This window comes from Gavia stellata, chromosome 18 (genome assembly GCF_030936135.1).
Source record: "Gavia stellata isolate bGavSte3 chromosome 18, bGavSte3.hap2, whole genome shotgun sequence".
Lineage (NCBI taxonomy): Eukaryota > Metazoa > Chordata > Aves > Gaviiformes > Gaviidae > Gavia > Gavia stellata.
The window spans coordinates 16,861,637-16,883,934 of NC_082611.1; the positions used below are offsets into that span (position 1 = coordinate 16,861,637).

General features: G+C 46.9%; 1 protein-coding gene across 1 annotated transcript; it reads left to right on the forward strand.

The window, feature by feature from the left end:
• Window positions 1–84: 84 nt before the first annotated feature.
• Window positions 85–21,316, forward strand: NAA60 (N-alpha-acetyltransferase 60, NatF catalytic subunit). Its single transcript, XM_059826255.1, has 7 exons — window positions 85–96; window positions 13,496–13,611; window positions 15,093–15,222; window positions 16,620–16,716; window positions 19,035–19,269; window positions 20,122–20,307; window positions 20,821–21,316. The coding sequence occupies exons 2-6, from the start codon at window positions 13,502–13,504 to the stop codon at window positions 20,276–20,278; spliced, it is 729 nt and encodes a 242-aa protein (XP_059682238.1). The 5' UTR covers window positions 85–96; window positions 13,496–13,501; the 3' UTR covers window positions 20,279–20,307; window positions 20,821–21,316.
• The last annotated feature ends 982 nt before the right edge of the window (window positions 21,317–22,298 follow it).

A 22,298-nucleotide genomic window follows, 5' to 3' on the forward strand; every position in this document is an offset into this window, starting at 1 on the left:
TGTCCGCCGCGGCCGTCGGCCCCTCGCCCGCCTCCGCCGCTCGCTATGCGCTGAGCTGCCCCCGCCCGCCCGCGGCGCGCCCGCCGCCCCTCCGAGGTGAGCGGGGAAGCGCGGTGGGGGCCTCCGCCGCGGAGCGGGGGGCCGGGGTTGCCATGGCCACCTGCGCCCGGGACGGGCCCGGGCCCGGGCCCGTCCCGGGCGCAGGTGGCCATGGCAACCCCGGCCCCCCGCTCCTAGGCCGCGCTGGGGCTCCCCGGGGCAGCGCAGCGGGGCTGGGCCCTGCGGGTTTGCTCCTGCCCGTCCCGGAAGCGCCGTACGCGTCCGGAGATCCCCGTGGCATCGTCCTCGGGCGGAGTTCACGGGCCGGCCGCTGCCGGGGTGTGGGGGTTTCCAGTGACTGGGTTTTATGGGGCAACCATGCGAGTGCTCACTTGCGCTCTGGTTGAAACAATGCAATTACGTGGGGGAAACTGTGTCATTTGGGTTATTAAAAAAAAAAAATCCAAACTCCAACTGGAGTCAGTTTGGCACCGCCCTGTGCTTGGGTACGATGGTGCCAACAGAGACGAATATTCCTTGGCTTTGGTAGAGGTGCGGGAGGTCCCGCAGCTGTGCTTACAGCTATTCCTTCTCTTGGCACGTTCCAAGTTGTGTGGGAGGGCTCAGCCAGCAGCGCAGGGGGTCTGTAGTATTAGCTTTTGCGTCTTCATTTCCTCTTCAGTAGAGTTTCCCTTGGGAGGGCTGGGAATATGTCACGCATCACTAGATCCAGGGCTTTCCCTTGCACAGGAGCTACTCTGGCTCTCCCAGCTGCTCTGTGCCTCCTGACAGCCTGGGTCATGGCTCACAAACTGCCCTGGTTGGCTCAAACCTAACACACACCACGACAGCTTAGCTTTTCTGTGCTTTGCCCTACAGAAGTGTTGTGTCCTTTTGAAGCAGCCTGTAGAGCTTTAGCGGAGAGAAAGCAATTGCTCGACTTGATGATACCTAAGCAGAATGACAGCTGAATATGTGTTTGCAGGGTGTATCTTGAGCTTTTTGATTGCAGCCGATCAAATTGAGCCTTAAATGTTGTCCCAAAGACTTCGCGGCACAGTGCTTCCGCATGGCACGGTGGCAGTTGGCTTTGCCCGAAGTGTTCCAGCTGCCGTGCCCAATCCCTCGGGCTGCGCAGCAGTGGGTTATACCTAAGCTACATATATGGTGAAAATAGCATCTCCGTTTCGGAGACTGTCGAACCTGCGTGCTGAACGCGCTGCTTCTTTCCGTGTCCTGTCAGAGTGACTAGGGCAGGTACCCTCGACACCGGGATTGCTGTGTCCTGCCATGAACTAACGCATGTGTCTTAGATGTTTGCTCTTGATTATAGGCGTCAAATTATTATGATCTCCTGTAGTAAGCTGTTTAAATGTTTAATTATGTTTACTCTGTTGAGTTTGAACCTTGTTAGCCTGCTCTGTATCTGTTGTAGTTTATCCTGTCTTTATTATGCTACAGCACCTCCCAGTATCAGCTAGCCTGTGCTGGATGACCGTGGTGAGCTCCTCTAAACCTTGGCCGTTTGTTGCAGCTATTCTCTCTGCTCTTGAGAACTGACTGCATGAACGTGGCTGTGTGTCTGGCCTTTTACTGACAGATATATAGAGGCATTCAATATCAGTAACATAAGGAGGAGCATGCTAGCTCAGACCAAAGGCTTTCTAGATGCGTGTTTTTCCCTCTCTGTTTGTTCTGATAATTCCCAGTATCCTATTTTGACTGCTGCTGAGCAGCAAACTAATGTTTTCAGGGAACTCACTGTGAGAGCATGGATATTTTTCCCCTTGCAGTGGTTAACACAAATTGGAACTGTTTGCCTTTCTCCAACCTGCTTTCCTTTTTTGTTTAACAACTTACAGACTTTATCTGCCATTTTATTAGTCTTTTGGCATTGTGAGAGCTCTCTACAACTGTGAACAGCTTTAGATTTTACTGTACTGGAAATCGGTGCCCTATCACAAAGGATCACCAATTTTTGTTGCATATCTATTAATCTCTTCTCCCATCTAGTTTTTATTAATCTGCTGAACAGATTATAGCTGGAATCTCTTTTCACTATGGATTCATCCTAGATTTGCTTCCTTTCTTTTAATCTGCCATAGACTCTCCTTAGTCCAGCTTAGTTTCCTCAAACGCCTTTAAGAGGGACACTTCTGGTAGCTTTTTGGGAGTGCTAGTGCATGGTGTTTTTTTCAAATAAATCAATTGACTGTATGAATAAACGCTAGCAGATTTCTCAGAAGTGAGGGCCTTTTAAAAAAAGCTGGTGGCTCTCTCCCAACATGTTATAATGAGAGTGTGAACTCTTCATTTACAAAATAACATCAGAGAAGCCTCCCCCCCATCAGAAGCAGTGACACTGGGCACTGCGTGGTGCCAGGCTTTTAAAGTAGGTGGTTTTAATCTTGCAGGTTAAAAAAGTAGTTCTGTTATATCTTGTAAACTGGTACTTTAATTGGTCTTTATATGCCTGGTAGCAAATAAAGAAACATACAGTAGTGTGTAAGCATTGTTCTAATACATCATTTTGTTCTTTGAGGTAGCTGCTGCTGTTGTTCCTCTCAGCTGGTTGCTTTATGTATTTAAAGTAAGATGACTTAACATTCATGAATAATTGATAAGTGGCTGTCCTGTGAATGCCTTCTTAAAACCTGTGGCATTCTTAATTTTAATTTATTTTCCTAAACCAGAGTGGTATCTTCGTGTCTTTTGGTATCTGGGCTGGCCTCAGATGTCATGAAATGTTGCGGGAACTGCCAGTGGAATTCAGAAAAATGGTCTTTTGTAGTTGGGAGCTCAAAGAGCCTTTAACCTAGTATGTGTATTTATTTTTGTTAATGAAGTCTGGTACTTCTTTCATGTCTGTTGTTTTTTCTTTCCCAGTAAGGATGATCTTTATTTGCATGTGGGGGTGGTTTTTTGGGGGAGTGTTATGAACATAGCTATTGGGCCAATATAGTCTGATAAGCCAGTTGTTGAGTTGGTGCTGGTATCTTAGCCCGTCGTCTGATGTGAACTGGTCCTGCCACCCTAGAAGCCATCGTCTCTCTTCCTGGCTCTTTTCCACCTCTGCTCCCCACCCTGGCCACTCCCAGGGTAATTTACGGAGTGAGCAGGAGCAGGTGAAACTGTGGTTGCAAAGGCTGACAATCGATGACAGTGCTGTTGTGAATACCTGAGGAATTCCAGCTACCAAGCTGGGGACTTCCCTGGGAATGGTTTGCAGAGTTGATTCAGAAGTCCTCATGGCTCTGCCCTCCCGCTCATCGCAGGCTGCTGGGCTGGAGGCAACCTTTGGTAACGGGCAGGAATTCCTTCGGTGACTTGGGGCCCATGGCTGCTGTTACTGCTTTGTTCCCCTGGTGTTAAGATGCTTTTAAAGAAACAGTTGGGCTAAGCTGTTCAGTGTAGCAGCAGAGAAAGTTCTGTCATAGCTGAGCACCTCTTCTACAAACTTGGAAGTTAAACGCTATCTGAAATCGTTATTAAAGTGGTATCACCCCTGTCTTCCTGGTTTTTTAACCAGTCACAGCGTGTCTGATGGCGTCAATGCAGGGTGTTGCAAAAAGACTTACAGTTTCATGTCTCACGCTACGTCCCCCCACCCACACTTTCTTCCTCACAGAAAGGTCGGAACAGGAGCTGCTCAGTTTTCCGACGTTAGCTTTTAATTAAGTTTTTAATTTCTCCTTTTCCAGTTATTACTGTGGATGTAAAATCAGACATCTGTGCCAGAATCCATTTTAAACGTTGCTAGCTTGAAGCAGTAGCAGTGGGTTTTTTGAGTTGAACCTGGGTGTCTCATGCTGGAAAACACCACTGAGAAAGAAAAGCAAAAGGAGCCATGTTGGCTCAAATTTTAAATTCGGGATCTTGGAGAGAAGTGAGTTTGGGACGCTTGTCTGCCAGCTAGGGAAGGAATGTTCTTTTCAAGCTTTTGGTTTTTTAAAGTACCTTGTTTGCAATAGCCTCTAAAAAGTTACTTGTTAGCATCTCCTGTAATGGTGTAGGCGGAGGGACTGGGTTTTATCGACAGCCGTGTGTTGCTGCTTGGTAATGAGGACAGTGTCTAGGAAATGGAGGCAGGCTTGAATTCCCCTTTCCCAGTGTTTGTACCACACCAGGCTGAATTTCTGGCTGGTTTTTTTTAGTTACTACATACGTTTTCTGTGTAGCTGTTTATTCTGATTCTGAAATGGCAGCAGGCCTGCATGTACTATGAGTTGTTTGGGGTTTTTTTTTTGTTTTCTGGGGGAACAGCTGCCTATTGGAAACTTGCCGTGTTCAGCATTTGCAAGGTATTAGATCTCTCCTCTAGCGAGCTTCTTGTTGTAAATGTGCCTCTATTGTGACCCTTCGGTTTTAACTCCCCGCAGTGCTACTGTCACAAAGCAGATTTTCTCTTCCGCGTCTTAACAAGAAAAGATTTAACAGCAAAACCCTCTCAGAGATTCTTGTTCGCCATTCCCTGGAGGAATTGCTGTATCTGGGGCAGCAGGAAGCCGTGCCTTTTGCAGTATGCTTTAGAGACACTTTATTCGGGTACCAGCTCCTGTGAAATCTATGGCTTCAGTAATATATCTGGAGCTGTAGGGTAGAAGAACAGCCCAGAAAGCAACTCGCATGCAAAATGTTAACATTTCTGCTGCTGGAAGGCTGACAAGTCAAACTTGAAGTGCGCAGAGGATCAGGGATACAGGTATAAAAGGATTTCACTAACAGTAAGTGTTTTCATTTCAAATAAATAACTGCTGCTTGCTGCGCAGGTAGAACTACATTTTGCCCTCTCATTTCTTAATATCCTTTGGGGATCTGTTTCCAATCCTGATCCTTCATGGCAGGAGGCCAAAGTGTTAATTACTGTGATTCTGTGTTTTTGGCTTTCAGGCTTTTAGTCCTGGTGGTATGCTCACCTCAATCTGGGTGTAACGGAAAATGAAGCACAGAGCTGGGGACAAGGTGCAAGTGCATTTCTTAGAATGATGTTTTCAGAATTTCAGAGCTGAGGAAAAATTGGCTGAGCAGCGTGGGGCGAGCCTTTGGGAGGAGGGCTGAATGCCGGGACAGGTTTTCCCAGGTTGTGTCCTGGCTGTCCGAATCCAATGTGCTCTGGCCAGACTCTTGTAGATATTCCAGACCAGGAGGGTTTGATATCAAATTTACTTGTTTGGTATATTTGGTGTTACATGGGATTTTGATTTAGCAGGGTGATAGAGCAACATACTGAAATCACAGCACAATTGCAGTGTAAATTTGAATCCAAATACAAACGTGATTGTTACTGGTCTCTGTATGCTCACTGTCACGGTGCTCGGCGCCCGCAGCCACTGGGAAGGAATACGCAGATTGAAGCCAACTCAGGCCCCTTGCTTTCTTCAAAGTTTAATTTATTAATCGTCCAGTTTTTGTACTTTGGGCTCAGCCATGTATATGTTCCTCCCATTCTGGTCTGGCTAGCTCAGGAAGACATTATTCTTTGTTAAGTGTCTGAAGGCACCTGACGATTCACTGGTGCAGCTGTCTTACCTAAACCCCAGGTTGCCCTCCAGTCTCCCTGGTGTTGAGATAAATTCAGCTTGCTTTACAATGCATTCTTCCCCAAGCTTACTGGTTTTTGCCTTCCCTCCACTGCGGGGGTGTGCTGGTTGGGCACACTGCCCTGGATGGATTTACTGGAGAAGAAGGTACAGGCACTGACAAACTCCTTTCTCCAGAGTGATGTCCCCGAGAGAAGCTCGTTAGTGCTTGGGGTGTGCTTTGGAGGCAAACGGGATCCGTGTAGCAGGGCTGGACTAATGGCATGTCTTCAAGATGCAGCAGCCTAGGAGATTGTGCAGGGGGAGGTGGCTGAGGAGGGCAGTTTTCTGCACGGAAGGAAGCTGTTACTGAAGGAGTTTAAATAATGAGGAGCTCAAAGTCTTGAGCTTGTGCATGTCCCTGAGAGACCAGGAGTCCACGAGGGGCTCGAAGGCTCAGTGCTTGTGGTTCTGGTAGAAATGACAGAAAAATGTCATGCCTGGATCAAAAGGTGTTATGGACTACTGTGAAATGATATAATCTAGCATCAGAGCCTGTTTCCAGCTCTATTATTACATTATTTTCAGACCAAGGCACAAAATCAGTCATTTTGTCCTAGATTTTCCATTAAGAGTCTCACTTGCTCCAAACATCTGCTTCTGCTAATGTAGGGAATTACATGATGGCAGTTTTGGGCAGCACTCAGATGGGATGTGATGAATGGTACAGGAATGGAGATGAAACAATCACCGTTCTGCTCATGACTCTGAACTCCAAGCTCCATTGGTTTGCATAACATACCGGGAATGAGGAGAACCATGTCTCCTAGGGTTTGTATGTTGCTTATCCCAAATGAACCTGCATGGGATTTCTAGAAGGAGCAGGAGCATTAAATAGGATAAATAGAATGTAAAAAATAGCATCTAGAGGTATGCTTGTATTGCACATGTAGCAGAGGTGGTTGTATTGGTGTAGGCAGCACATTTAACACCCCAGCTTTCCAGTTGTGCCTTTGGGTGCAAAAGAACTAGCCTGAGCCCAGGCAGCGTGAAGAGATTTGCTCCTCACTGATGTTACATGGGACCGTGGGCCTGAGCAGCCTGATCTAAGTTGGGTTAAACCCCAAAGGGTCCTTCCAACCTAATTTTTTTTATTCTATGATCAGACTTGAAGTAGTACCTAGGAGGTATCAAGCCGAGTATTTAAATATCTTCAAAAATTTGGCTCCCATTGCTTTGATTATGTTGCCCTAAGTCCTGGAAGCGCCTCTTTGAGATTCATAGTAATGAATTCATGATGTTTTCAAATCCAGTCGCAATTTTATTGTATTAAATGAAAGGAGCATGGTAACAGGGGTGTCTGTGTGGAACATTCCCTGCGAGACCAGTAACCTCAAACCACAGTAAGCTTAAAATGAAATGCAGAAGGGAAATCTTTACTGCTTTGTTGGAATTAGACCTTTGGCTGGTTCAAATTGAATGGTTTAATGTAAATCAAATCCCCAGTGCCAGATGGCGCAAGGTAGAGAGACTTACAGCTGTGAAAACTCCCGCTGGCGCTCTTGAAGTGATATTCCCCAGACAATAGCAGAGTTCGTGTCTGTTTTGAGTATGGTGATGCTCAGTCACAGCTGATGTGTGCCTGTCCTGCATTTTGAGTAGCTCTTAAAATTCTGTCTGGGCTTTGTGTGATCCTATTTATTTACAAGTGAGAAAGGATGCCAGGGGTCATTAAAAATTTTTTTTCCTGGGAATCTTGTCTTGCTGGGATTTGAGGACTGTCCACACAGAAGTCGCAAACAAGGATCTGGTGGCGACATTGGAGCAGTACCTCTGGTGAGGGTACCAGGCATAAGGAAGTCCAGCTCTGGCCCGCTGCGCACACATGCAAATCTTCCAGAGAGTATCTGCTAGTCTGTGTTTTTGCCGAGCAGATGGTCTGCTCATGTAAAGTAAAATACAGCTACTGTGCATATGTCCATCGCTGAAGCGCTGGGCAGAAACATGCAGCCGTGGGCAGAGGGACGTGACCTGACAAGCGGAGGAAGGGCCAACTCGCATGCCACCTTTGCAGAGCAGACTTGTTTAGCATTGCTGCAGTTCCTCAGACCTGGCCTATGCATGGTATGTACTTGGTAGTTGTCTGGAGGAACTTAATCTTTTCCTTCTGTGGAACAACAGCAGATAATCCTTCATAATCTAGCAGGAGCGTGCTTGAAGAAAATGCTTTGAATTCCGGAAGGTGAAAATCTTCAGCCCAAGTAAATAAGGGTCTGCACCATTTAATGACGGAGGTGCCTGCGATACTGGGGTAGTTGGCCATGTGTCTTTTGGGACAGTGTTTCCTGAATCGTAGGATTTATAAAAATCCACAAGCCTGCCAGTGCTTGTTTTTCTTTATTCTTTCCTGCAGGTTTGCTTCTTTGTGCTCAGGATGAATTGATTTCAATTAGCTTTTAAATTGGAAAGGAAAATATTTTGATGAACTTCAGTCTAGCTTTGTTTCTGTGAGTGAAGAAGATTCCTTCATGTTGGTTTTTGTGTGAACATTAAATTTGAAGCCAATACACCCCTATTGGAAGTTACATATGTATACAATTCTAGTTAGTGTTAGTTTTGGTCTTAGATTACCTTGCTTTTATTCTGCCAGGAAATTCAGTGATATTTGTTGCTAGATGATAAAATTTTTAATCGGGATTTTCATGAGCTTATCTGGATGGAAGTTAAAGTCCAAATAAAAATTCATAAAACCAGCATCTTGTGATGGTTCATTGCTGAAATCCAACTCATTTTTGCAGGATGCACAAGGCAGAAACATTGTTAAAACATGTCTAATAGCGCTAAACAACGGAACTCTTAATGTGTTGAACCACTTGGCCAGGCTTTTGTAGTGCTCAAGGGATTTTCAAACACATTTAAGCAGCTGCCTGCCAAATTCTAGTAAGTATCAGGCTTTATCTTGCATTTGAACACCCTGTTGGATTAAGAGTGCTGATTGTGTGTGGTTACCTCAGTTTCTCTAGAAATATGGTAGTATGTAGATTTTTTTGGTGTTTTTTTTTTAAATACAAGAGCTCTAAGCATGAAAGCTTCCTGCTCTTGAGAAAAGCCTGAGTTGAGGTTTCTTAGCTGTGAAGCATCTAGTTCAAGTAAAGAAACTGTCCCTGCACGTGGTTGCTAACCTAAACTCAAAACAAGACCTGTTCTTGCATGGGTAGGACCTGGAAGTGCTGGTGGTAGAAATCTGTCAGTACCTGCACTCGGCTCATTGTGTGGAGCGAACATTGGTGATTCCTGGAGTCCCAGCCATGGCTCGGGCTGATGCTGGAAGCTAAAGGCTCCTCTGCCTTTTAGACAGAATTGTGAAATACTGTCTTTAGCTCATCAAAGCTAGAGCTTATTGGTGCCAAAGATTTATGACATTATTTTAAAATAGTAACTATAGGCTTTACAATGTGCCTTAATTTAAAATTATATGTTAAGTTGGCTTATTTAGTAATGTACTTACTTTTTCTTTTCATCCAACTTCCATTACTGCTAAATATTTGTAATGAGAATTTGACAGGTTTCTCTGCAGCTACCCAATACGCCTAAGGCCAAAACATTTTGCCAGATTTGTTTCAATAGAGCAAGGCAGAAGACTAGTAGAAATGCTCAAAGCCTTTATACTTTCATGTAGTTTTTTTTGAAATTAATTTGTTGTCTGTTAATATCTGCAGGTTTTACGTAGGAAAGGGAATTAAATGCTCAGTTTCTAGTTCTACTCGCTGCTAACTTTGCTATTTTGGAAAGGGGTGTCCTCAGAGCTTTTTCAAATGTTTAACTGCACGATCCCTTCATAAGCATAAAATGTTGGCTCATTTTATAATCATTATAAGCGAATGTTTCCCATTTTGACAAAAGGGTGAGGTCGTTGTGCCCTGCTGGGTGGAGAGGCAGTGGGTGATGTTAACCATGCCACTTCCCAGACCGTAGCCATCACATGAACAAAAGGCTGACACCTGAGAAGTAGATATTAAAAGAAATAAGATAATTTCACCTTGGGTTTTCAAAAATGGCTGTGGACCTCCTTCAGTTAACTAACTGCACATGGCTGGAGCCTACGTTTTGCTTCGCTGCAACCACCACTTGGTCTGAAAGGTCAGAACTTGGTGTTGGTGTTGCAGTGGTGAGCGGAGCTACGCTACCTCTAAACCCCTAAAGGCCCTTTTAACTTCCATTGAGTCCTAGGGTTGTATTTAACACTGGTACTGGTTTTTTAATTATTTCTTTATGCTTCCAAACATATCTTTTGTCCTCTAAAACCAAGTTGACTCTCAGAGTGATACCCTCGTCACTGTGCTAGCTGAGGCTTTAGTTGAGGAGTCTGGCTCTGCTAATGACAGCATGCCACAGGCTGTGCTGAGGGCCAGAACCTGGGTCTTGGGTGTGCGCCCAGATATCTCTGAAGAGCCCGAGGCTGTCACCTGGGTACGAGGAGAATTGACTTGCCTGGGATTTCTTCTCTCTTGCTCATAGCAGCTACTTACCACAGCTCCTCCGGCAGCAGCAACACCTGGCCAGGGAGGAAGGTGCACAAATCTGCTCTCCTAAAACCTTGTGGCAGGACACAGTGCCAAGCGTGTGTCCTAAATTTCCTTTAAATGTGCAAGAGCATCAGATTGGGTCACATAATGCAAAGCGGATGGAGCGAGTCCTGCAAACATAACCGGTGCTGGGAAACGGCTGTCTGAATTTGAGGGAAGGGGAATTATCCTGTTCAACAAAACAGTCGTGGATTACTTTTTTAAGGCTGGCTTCAGCTACAGGATAATGCATAATGCTTGCCTAGCTCTTTGAGAATATAGTGTTAAATAAACATGAACTAATCCTCGCAAGAATGCGTCCTGTGCTGGCTCTGCCTCTCCTGCAGCAGCTGCTGGCTAAATCTGCTCCTAGGCCCCTGCCTTTTCTACTCATTAGCAAAAATATGGCTCTATCATGGTTGTTTCATTTATCTCTGATTTATTAATGCTGAGAGTATTGACTGAGAAGGCGTGTTGCCTTACAGGAGCATCGAAACTTTTCAAGAAAAATAAAATGTATGAGAAAGAGCACTGCTGTTGCAAACCTGAGTGCCGCTTAATGCCCACTAACGAAGCGATGTATCGGGGCTTGGCCAAAGTGGCTCTCCCTGTATGTGCCTGCTCACTCCTCCCTCCTCTTTTTTTTCCCCTTGGGAAGCCTATCTTATACTACCCAACCTTTTGCCAAGCAGCTCTGGCCTGCAAACAGTTTTGCCCTCGCTTCATCATCTTGTGGCAGGTCAGTGCTCTGAAATGGCTCAGCAAAGGGTCTGGCAGGGGTGGGAGGGTGGGACTGGGGTCCACACCATTGTGCATCATCTACCTCAACCAGCAGCGGTATGGATCGGATCAGCCACAGCAAGTGAACGTGCCCTTCCTTCAGGGCCCTGCGGGGTAAAGCTGGGGCGTGTTAAAAGGTCACCAGGGGCTGGTGGCGGAGAGTGTGCTGGCTGCTGCGACAGGCTACAGATTCAAGCTCTAGTCTCAGAGGGCTGGAGCCAATTCTAGGAGTGTAAAATGAGTTTTAAAAGCAGCAAGGAGTACTGATTTTGTGGGGTTTTTAGGTGCTTAAGTTGTTTTGAAACTAGCATCTGGACTGATTGTGAAAGCTGTAGGCTGCTCAGTAAATACGCAACCACAGTCCTAGAACAGACTGTGAAGTAGCTGTGATTCTTTTTAAGGACTTCTTTGGAAAAGAACAAATGATCCATATCAATACACGGATCCCCTCAGATGAACTTACCAGGGGAATATGTAGGACCAGTCACTGGGAGGAAAGCTGTGTCTGGAAAGGATCCCTTGCTTGAAGAAACCGACCCCATTCCATTTTTCTCAAGAGCTGTGGGAGAATGTTCTTGGACCTCTGCCCTAATAAAGCATTTTGCCGTTCTTTCTGCCTGCATGGGAGAAGGGCTGGCAAAGGTTTCTCTGGGTAATAGTGAACTTTAATTGTATCCTTTCTCCTGTTGATATATTGGCTGTTTGACGTGTTCCAGGTTGCACACAAACCAGTGGTAGAATTCCTCCTTCCTCCCTAGGAGATCCGGGCCGATGTAGCATGCGGGCTTTATGCTACTGTCCGGGAGGACAGAGGGGTGGGAGCTTACGCTGCTCTAGCTAGTGCAAAGGAGTCGTACAACGTGTGTTGCAGGGAGAGTGCCAAAGTCAGGGGTGAACGGTGTTCTCATTAGTAGTGCTAATTACCTTTCTTTCAGCACTGATGTTGAGTTCCAAGGACACCAGCATCTGGGGACTCTGCTCTCTGACTATCATCATGTTGTGCTAACTGGGAGTTGCTCTCTACCAGTTCATCCAGGGGAGTTGCGGAAGAAAGCTAGCTTATGTAGCTTAAAAAAGAAATTTGGGGGTGGGATGTGGATTTTATGGCTTAGCCTGTTTTTTTCTTAGGGGTACAGTGGAAGGAGGCATTTCCAAATTCTTAGGAGAGAAATCAGCACACAGTTGTGTGCTGTTGAACACGTCAAACTGGGATCGTTGCTGTGCCTACTCCTTTTGTGCGTCTTTGCCAGTTACAGAATGTATTACATAGGTGATGCGATTTTTGCATTGAAACTTCTCAAATGGCATATCTAGTCCAGTGGGGAGTGTGTCTAAATCTGTTCCTTCTCAAGTCTCTGAGCTTCAAAGCGAGAGCACTGGCAAGCTGAGCATTGCTTTCAACAGGAGGGCATACACAAGCACTGCTGCGTGCAGCTTTTTCCTTGTAACTCGGCATTTTGAAGCCAAGATTTGAGACTCTTAAAATTGGGAAAAGAAAGTAAAAACGAACGACTGAAATTAAATTAAGAGTGGTGGGTGGTTTTTGTTCTTTGCATCCTGGTCTGGTTCTTTGACCTGGGACTAGGAGGGCTGGAGTGAGAGAGACAAAGCTGTGGATGGAGAACTGCAGGTGGCCTGTGAAAGGGAACCGACTCCTGCAGCTGCCCCGTCTCTGCCTGCTTTGTTTGCTCTGTGTGCACAGTGTCTCGCGTGGGGCTTTGTCCGGCCTGGAGCCTGTTCTCAAGGTCTGTTTTTCATTCATGCATCTGTGCTACAAATGCTTTTACAACCATTTTAGTTATTGCTTGGTTCTTCCCCTCTGGTACCTTGTTAAAAAAGGCTTAAGGCATTGGATGAAGTGTCCTGTACGTTGTTAGCAGGATTGTGGTAGTGCTATGGTGAAAGTAAAGGGTATCTTGGGATTTCTGTATTTGAACACTCTCTGCTGGGCTGGAAAGCCAGCCCTCGTGGAGTTGTAGCACGCTGGAATGAGGGGAAATGAAATGAGATCTCATTTCACTGGCATAAGTTCAACAAAATTAACATTTTAAAGAATTTGGATCCTCTGCATACGTACTAACTGGAGATGACGGGATTGTGTAAGAGGACTTTATAAATGTTCTTCTAGCAGTGCTTCCTTTTTAAGCTGTTTGTTCAGTTTTGTTTTAGCAAAATGTTGGTCCTGCATAGATATTTGAAGAGCTCCATGCATCGTAAGGTACACTTGGCACATTGTTGACTTATTAATGCAGCATCCTGAGCTCTTTTTGGAAATGGTTGGTGCCACATGCTCCTTCACACACAGCATCACTGGACTGTGCTCGCAGGGAGCAGGGTGTGTAGAGATGCAGGGCTGGCAGGGTAGGTCAGGCTGAGAAGTGAGCTGTGCTTATCCTGTGGGCAACAGGGCTTCGAGTTGCTTCTCTAGTTAATGTTGCCATGTTTTGTTTCATCTCTCCTGAAAACTCGTTCTGCTAGGAAAACCAGCTTTATCGATACTGAGAACCTCCTGCTGCCTTTGCAGATACCTGACTGAAGCGGAGAGTCAGAATCTGTCCTTCATCGTTCTTAACGTGCTTTCTTTTCTTGCAGGCGTGAATGACAGAGGAGGTGCCCCCGACTGCACTTACGGACGTAAACCTGCGTCTTCTCTGCCACAATGACATAGACACAGTGAAACAGCTCTGTGGCGACTGGTTCCCAATAGAGTACGTTACCAGTTCGGGGTGTGAGATGACGGGGATCTAGAAACAAATGGCGTGAACCTGTACTGGTCCAGTTTAGAGCTGACACCAAAGGCTCTGCAGCCATCTGGACTGTTGCTAAGACGGCAGCAGGTTCTGAATCTTTTATGCACTGTGGTGGTGTTCCTGTGAATGGCCCTTTGCTGCCTGTCCTGCAGGGTCCTAACGTCACCAGAAAGTTCTTGTATGCAGATTTTGGCAGAAAAAATGGGCTTTGTAATAAAGGGGGTGGATCAGCTTCTTGGGAAAGACTGTGTATGAGATGGGGAAAGCAGCACGCCTCCAGGGAAAAGGAGAGCATCCCCGTGCTTGTGAAAGAAGGTTGTGTTCTGGAGTGTGTGCTGAGAAAGCACCCTCAGAGCTGAACCAAACTGACATGGAGCAACTGTTCCTAAGGGACTGTCCTTCTGAATGTCCCAGGGGGAGACTGAAGAGTACTTGCCTGTGTACTCGGGATCGCTGTTGCTCCCAAAGTTCTGGCAAAGATCTGGCTTAAAGCTGATCTCAGCCTGCCCCAGGTCAGTTCCCCAGGCCTCCATTTGGTAAATGCTTGTGTCTGCACAAATACAGGAATAAGGGGCTTTTCTGGGGGACAGTGATAGCTTTCTGGCTTAAAGCATCCAGGGAAACTACAGCTGTAGACTTCAAGGATTTTTTTCTTTAGCCTTGTGGAGAAGGTTTATAGAGGATTTTAGCGGATTATAATTAAGATTGCATAAAATGTAACAAACCAGCAAAAGCATTCATAATATTTTGAATTTGTAGATTTCTTTTAAACACAAGGCATGATGAACTCTCACTTTGAAATAAATTACTGTATGCTTGTTTCCCTTTAGTAGCTGCAGAAAGAGGAGGAGAGATGGAGGCTGGTGATGCGATTTTTTTGTACCAATATGCAGTATTTTTTTCACATGTGTATCAAATTAATGAGATCCTTACGCTTTTAGATGAGGGCAGATGGATCTTGCATTTTAAAATAACTTGCTAAAGATGGAAGTGAAAGCTCTGGGCAATGAATGTAAAATGAAAATGTGGTTGTCTTAGCAAGGCAGGAGGCCATTACATGAGCACCCTGCTTTGCTGCTTAGATGCAATTGAAAGAAACCATGCTACCAAATGGGGTACAAGAGCTGTCTGATGTTCATTGGTACCATACAACAGTTAAGACAGGAAAGGTGAATAACTTCCTAACCCAGATTTCATGGAATAAGCTAAACTAGTAGCATAGAAAGAGCTTTAGGTTGACATATGGCTGAGCTACTTGGCTGTATGTCTTTGCAGAAGACAGCTCTTTCTGTCGTACAGCTTCCCTCCCTTAGTCTTGTGTAAAATACTTTGGCCTGCAGTTCCAGTGACTGGCATTTAAAGATGTTGCTGCTCATTTCCAGTTGAGCAGCATCTTGGCTCTGTATCCCCAGACATTCCTGTTTTTTCTTCCTTCCCAGGTACCCTGACTCATGGTACCGAGATATCACTTCCAACAAGAAGTTCTTTTCCCTCGCAGCCACATATAGAGGCTCCATCGTGGGAATGATAGTGGCAGAGATCAAGAGCAGAACAAAGGTGCATAAAGAGGTATGCTACTAAACTGTGCTTCTGTATGAGATAGTCCGCTTCTTGCCATGGTTAACTGCGATGGAACCTGTTCAGGGTAGTTTTTCCCCCCCTCTATCCAGACACTTATAAGAGTGATCCTGAGTTAATTTAAGAAACCGAGAACATGCCCATTTCCAGCTAATGGAGCATGGGTGGTGGGACGTGTCTGAACACATGGGCTGCTGAGCAGCCTGGTACCACAAAGTCTGTTCCTGCTGGGGCTAGGAAGCTGTGGCCCGATGAGAAGCTTACTGCCTGATGTGCTGTGCAGAGAGAGCAGGTCATGCAGGCGTAATCCAAAAGTGACAGTGTAGCAGGCCATTTAACTGTTGCCTGGCTGTTTTCAGTGTGCCTGGTCATCACTGGTGACTGAGGTATGTGCAGCTGTGGAGAACGAACCTCTTCCTTTCTTACGTAAGAGTTGAACTTCCTTAGCTGTGCTGGGCGAGTCACTCCTGAGACTTTCTGCAGAAACTCCTTCATTTACACAGTCACTGACTCGAACACAAAGCAGAGGTAACCCATCTGCAGAAAGCTCGGGCTTCAGGGATAACAGAGCTTGGAGGCTAGGAGAGACAACACAGTACAGCAGAGGGGGGGAACAAGAGATGGTCACTGAAGAAGTATGGGAAAAGACCACTGGGTTAGTGTAGGGAAAACAGCATAGGAAAGCGGATTAAAAAAAAAAAAGCAGGGGCAATGCAGAGAGCACATAACTTCTAAAAGGCCATCAGTGTTATGATTAAACAATAATCTTAACATTCGTAGGAACCGAGAGCATTGAGTGGCATGGGTCTCTTCACTCTGGCTATCTGGCTTCACCTCAAGCTAGTCAAAGTCAGAAATTGCATCTTCAGCAACTCAAACAAAAGGCTCTTGTTCCAGCCAAGCTGAAAGCCAGGGACTTATTCAGACACTGCTCCAGGCGACTGAGCCTGTAGAACATGCTCCTTTTCCTCTATAGCAGTACAGAGATCTCCAGCTGACATGAAGCTCAGATGGAGTGTGCAGGCAATAAAGACTGTTGCCGGATTGATCTAGACACTGATGTGTAACTCTAGAATTGGCAGTTTGAATCCTTCCTGGTAAAGAATGCAAATATATTCTGTCCCTAAGCCCACAAATATTATATATAGTAAGGAAACACCATGATTTGTGTTCTGCATCTGGGAAGATATGAAAGTAGGAATAACCCCTAAGGGACCACATGCTTGGGTTTTTTCCTCCCCACCTCCTTTCCAGAAGCTTCAGCTAAGACTGTTCAGTGAGGAGTTTTCCTGCTATAGCCTTGTTTCAGATGTTCCAGTACGGGATTCTTGCCGTCTTCTGTGCCTCCCCAGGTATCCTACTAAATAACCTGTCATATTTCTACTCAGGATGGAGACATCCTAGCTTCCAATTTTCCTGTGGACACTCAAGTTGCTTACATCCTAAGTCTTGGAGTGGTGAAGGAGTTCAGAAAACATGGAATAGGTAAGATGCTGCTAAGTGACAGCTCTTTGCTGTCGTTTGCCATGTCTGGCTAGTGAGCGTGACTGAAGGACCTGCACCGTTTCACTGCAATACCCTTTTGAGACAAGCTTGTCGGTGAGTCGTACCAGCGATTGGGAAGGCGATGCACTCACATCCCTTTCTTGGTGTTAATGCAGGTGCACTGAGATGTTTTTACTGGTGTAGGCACAACACAGTGTGCAAATGTTTCCAAAGAGTATGGGGCTTTGTCCATCTTGTTCCCAGGGAACAGCTGAGCACACCAAAAACAGGCACTCCTGCTGCTGAGACCGACTGAAAGCGCCAGGACTTCACCCTGGAGCAGGGTTTGAAGCAATTTTTGTTCATGGGTATCAGAAGCCTGGTCCATGAGGCAGAAAATATAGCTGCTTTTAACCTTTCAACTTCAACAGATAGAACAAATATTTAGAAAAAGACAAAGGGAACTGGAAAAAGACTGTGGCTTGGACCTGATTAAATCTGTCAAATGCATGTAAAAGTCAGCTCTGAATGCCTGCTGCAACACGCAGCATTTTTGCAGCCATTTGAAAATCCTGCAGTCAGAAGGACTTATCTCTGTTTAGAGCAGGATGTGTTTTGTCATCAAATAAGTGCCCTTCTGGGGGCAATTTCAAGCATTATCTGTATCTTTGATCTGCAAAAGGAAGTAGGCCAGGTTTGGCAGCATGACCCAGTGTTGCACATGTGGAGTCTCTTCAGTGGATACAGGTATAACTTCTCATCCTTGAGCCCTCCGTTCTCCCCCAGTTATGTTTAGAAGGGTACAAACTGATAGGATACTTAAAGAAAAGACCAGAAGAGTCCTCAGTGGGAGCACTATATTTAAAACTTGCATTGAAGCACGACTGGAGATAGATTTTCTGTACGAAGAAAATACTTGCACAGAATAGTGTTCAGAGAAGGTGGTAAAGTGGCCTCTGTTCTGTGAAGTTGTGGCTGTTTTGAGTCCCCTTTCAGTTTCCAAATCCTATTTTTTTTTCAGCTCCACCTTGCTGGAATTGTCTCCTTTCAGAATCAGTATTTCCTGTATCCATCACATCTAGACAGCGTGTTGCCATTGCTCTCTCCAAACCTTTGGACTTGTACCTATAGCAAAACAACCTAAAGAAGCTGCTGCCTGCTGCTGCTTTTTCTGAGACCTTTCTTTTGAGAGTTTTTCTACTTGTGTTTGAAGCTGAAGTCTTTCATGCAGGAGGCTTTTCACCCCAGGCATACTTTTAAGCACTAAAGCTCTGATTTTTCTCTGGCAGACATTAAAAGGCTTTGGTTTCTAGTTCTCTCCTATTCTTAAACCAGAGGGCAGTTGGATTTCTGCAAGATAGAAGAGTGAAATATCTCCTAACAAAATTAAACTGCTCTCCTGTTGATGTCTCTCAGTGTCTTTTTGGGCTTGGCTGATATAAATTCCTACCAAGTATCAAGTGACCATGAAGTCAGTGCTGTTGACTTCTGCTCTGAAATCCTGTGGGTCCTGCTGAAAGTCTTACATGCCCTGGGGATTGTGAAACAGCAGTGTAAATCTCATCTGTGTGTTTGTATTCGCCAAGCTATTTCTTTAGCCTGTTGTTACCACACCTGGTGGAAGAAGTTCCCTTGCAGGTTCTGCTGGGCCCTTTATGCCGTGTTGAGGTGGTTTGGATGAACCTCCAGGTCTCGTCTCTTGGGGCTGGAGCATCCTCTGTGCCCTTCTCTGGTTTCTCCTGCTGACTAGTGGCTGCAGCAAATCCAGGTTGAGTTGAGATTATGCCTTGGCTCTCCTCCTAAGAAGGGATCTTAAAATCCTACCAGTTCTTAGATTTTAATTCGAGTTCAGCAGATGCAATGCAATAACCTGCTCGTGAAGTCTTGTTTTGACTTTCTGCTCTTTTAAATGGCTTTAAAAGAAATAAATGTGATGGAATTGATACCATTGAAAATGACTCACTGACCTTCCCCAAAGCCGAGAGCTGCTTGGCTGGGGATGGGCATTACTGGCAGTCTCCCATGTCTAGCTCATCTTTGTGGTTATTGAGTCAGAAGTTTGTGTCTTTATGAAATCTGTTTTGTGAAGCCATGCTCATAGGCGAGATGAGATTCATATTAAAACCATGTGGCACGGTCCTGTTAAATTCTTCAGGAGGGTCTGTGAGAACTGGGTGGGATCTGGGGTTTTCAAGCATGTGCAGCAATTACTCCTTAGACGCTGGATGCAGGAGATCTCAGCTGGGACCTGCGAACCCTTGTGCTGTCCTTGAGAAGGCAGCTGCACTGTGTGATTCTGCTGCTCTTTCCTTCAACAGGTTCGCTCTTGCTTGAAAGTTTAAAAGACCATATATCAACAACAGCCCAAGATCACTGCAAAGCCATCTACCTGCATGTCCTCACCACTAACAACACAGCAATAAACTTCTATGAAAACAGAGACTTTAAACAGCACCACTATCTTCCCTATTATTATTCCATCAGAGGGGTCCTCAAAGATGGCTTTACCTACGTCCTGTACATCAATGGCGGCCATCCACCCTGGACAATCTTATATCCTTTACCTTCAGTCTGATTAGCAGTGGAACACAATAAGCAGACACCACACTATGTTTTAGGTTAAAAATGGCAATCTAGCAAAGTGTGACCTGGCTAGATCTGGGGACTGATGCCTGCTCAGATGCGAGTTTAATCTGAAGCTAGAAGGAAGGTGATGTTGGAGGGATTTGACAGTGACCTGCTTGTGCCCGGGCTCCCCTGACTCCTCTGGGAACAGTTCAGGGAGGCAGTGTAGGATTGTACCTTGAGTTCTAAGTTGGCGCGAGATTGATGCCAGCGATAGCGAGCGCTGGTGTTAAGCCAGAGGGCTAGGCGTGCTCTGGCTTATGTGGTGCAGGATTTGTCCAGCAGCGTGGCAGAGAAGCCCTTAGTCTTGTTTCCTGTGGGCTAGGATCCCCTGTGACCCTGGCCTGGCCTGAGTCTCAGCAGGCTGCTCTCAAACTGACTTGGGGAGTTTATTTCAGGTCGTTGGATCATGGAGAAGACACCTGATGTTTCCCAGGTGCAGCTAGTCAGTCCAAACCTCTCCAGGCAGGTGGATAGATTGCTGTGCCCACAGGAACTTGCTGTGGAGTGGAAAGGGAACTACCAGCTGCTTAGAGGAGGCATTTCCTGCCGAAGTTGGAGCTGGTGTTCCCAAAGTGTCTTCTTTTATGGTGCAAAGCAGACCTGCTTTTGATAGAAAGGAGCAGGCAATTAATACAAGGAGCACATCTGTCTGTCTGACTGAGCAGAGCAGCTTTCGCTGTGTCGTGGGGTCTCTTTAGGGAGTGCTAGTCCACAGAGTATTTTTAAGTTATTTCTGAAGCTACAGTGTAAATGTCACTGTCCTTAACTGATGGCCACTGACTACCTACAGCACATTGGATCAACACTAGCCAGCCTGAGCCCGTGTTCAATTCCCCAGAGGATATATCGACAAGCCCAGAGCCTTCTCTGCAGCCTTCTGCCCTGGTCTGGCATTTCTGCCAAGAGCGGCATCGAATATAGCCGGACGATGTGACTGGATCGGAAGATGTACAAAAAGCTGCGGTAGGTACCTGGGGGGAGGCTCTCTCCCTTCTCTGCCCGGGGCAGGCAGTGATGTGGTGGCGATGCTCCACGGCCGCTGTCTCAGGGCAGCTGAGAGTATGCTCAAGCGAGGGCTGAGGAAGCCACAGCTCTGCGGCTGGGCGAGCTGCCGTGTGTCTGGGGCATCGCTGTGCTCTGGTCTCCAGCTGGTGGCCAAACGCCTGTTGGTTTTGTTCGAAGGGAATTTGAACTCTGGTCTTGTCTGCTTGAGCCCAGAGCCTGACAGCAGATTGTACCTGTCCCTGCTGTCTCCTTTTCCCAGCTCTGTTAGACCAGCTTGCAAGACCCAGAGTGACTGACTCTTTGCTCTTTCCCCAGCTCAGTGTCCCAGCACAGGAACCGACAGCCCATTTGCTGCCAGTTGCATTATAGGTCTCTGACAACAAGGTCTTCAGGATTGGCTCTGCAGTCCGCTTGAAGAGACCCGCAACACCTGGTTTCCCTAAGACAGCTGCCCTCTTTGTCTTTCCGTAGGATTGTTCTTCCTTTCATCTCCTGAACCATCTGGCTCTGCACTGATTCCAGTGATGACGGCGCTTGGTCAGTGACCCAGCCCCTGGACAGGACTCCTTGTTCCACAGGTTGACCGAGATTTGGCAGACTTCACACCTGACGGGCTGCAGCCCTGACTTACCCCCTTGGCCTGGAGCCTGCGAGCGCTGCCTGGGCAGGCCTGGCTGTCGTGCGAGGCATCTGGCTGTGCCGTAGCTGAGGGCCCTTTGTGTCACCGGTATGTGTGCATGTTGCACTGTCCCCGCCACTTCCCTTGCCTCTGGTTTGCTCCTATTCGTATACGTGATGTAGAGGGGTTCAGTTGCTGCTTCCACACCATGGCTACTGAAAGCAGCGTGAATGAGGTTAACGAATCTGTGCTGACCAATCATGTAAATGAGCTGTAAGCCGCTGGCAGGCCACTGCTGGCAGAATATAGTCATGCCCTTGTTGCCAGGGAAGGGGGAGCCGGGCGTGGGGAAGCGGGGGTTGTGCCTGGGTCCTGCCAAGTCAGCTGCTGCTGCTGGTGCTTCCTGCAGGTAACTTCCAGGGAGGGTAACTGCCTCGCATGAGAAACTACCCAACCCCGCCAGCCCTCTGGAGTGACTTAAAAAGAAGCATTTAATTCAGGATGCATCAAGTAGAAGGCAGGGGATGAAATTGCTATTTCATAGTGAAATATATATCTTATACTGTATAGATCTTTCTGCCTTTGTCCAAGTTGGAACATAGCAGGGGAGGGGAGCTGGGGGCATAGAGCTGCTGCTGCAGCCAGAGCCCTGCGGAGTCCTGTCCAGAGCCCTTCTCCTCGCCTGCATGCACCCTCCCGTGGCACCGGGGCTGGACTATTGCAGGATCCTTAGGGATGAGGTCTGGGCACAGATCACAACAGCTTTTTCTTGCTGAAGAAAAGCTTCCCCAGCTGCTCACTGGTGTGCTTCAGGCCATCGTCTGGGCATCACCACAGGGATGCTGGGACAGTCTCCCTGCGGCTGTCCAGGAGTCTCCTGGCCTGGCTGTGGGACCCCCTGGGGCTGTGCCAGCCTGGGGCTGTGTCTCAGCTCACCGGCAGTTAATGTCCAGCCTGCGCGGAGGCCCCAAGGTGCCCGTGTTCCGCAGCCAGGCCAGGCACCCTGTGCCTCGGAGGGAGGTCGTGCGAGCACTTCGCTTTTTAAGGTGGGAGTCTCTGCAGCTCACCCAGCCCAGGCACGTGTCGGAGGTGCAGGCATCCCTGTGCCCTGCTGGGGTCCCACTGCGAATCCCCCTTCCCTGGCAGAGGCTTTTCCCCTGCTCAGCACCATGTTCCTCGTTCCCCTCTCATTTTGAAACTGGGACTTGAGCAAAGGAGGGCTAAGCCGCAGCTGGTCATCGCCTGTATGTGCAGGCAGTGCCCGCTCTGGCAGCAGGTGTGGGCAGGGCGTGGGGGTGAGACGCAGCACAGGTTAGCCTTTGAAGAGAAA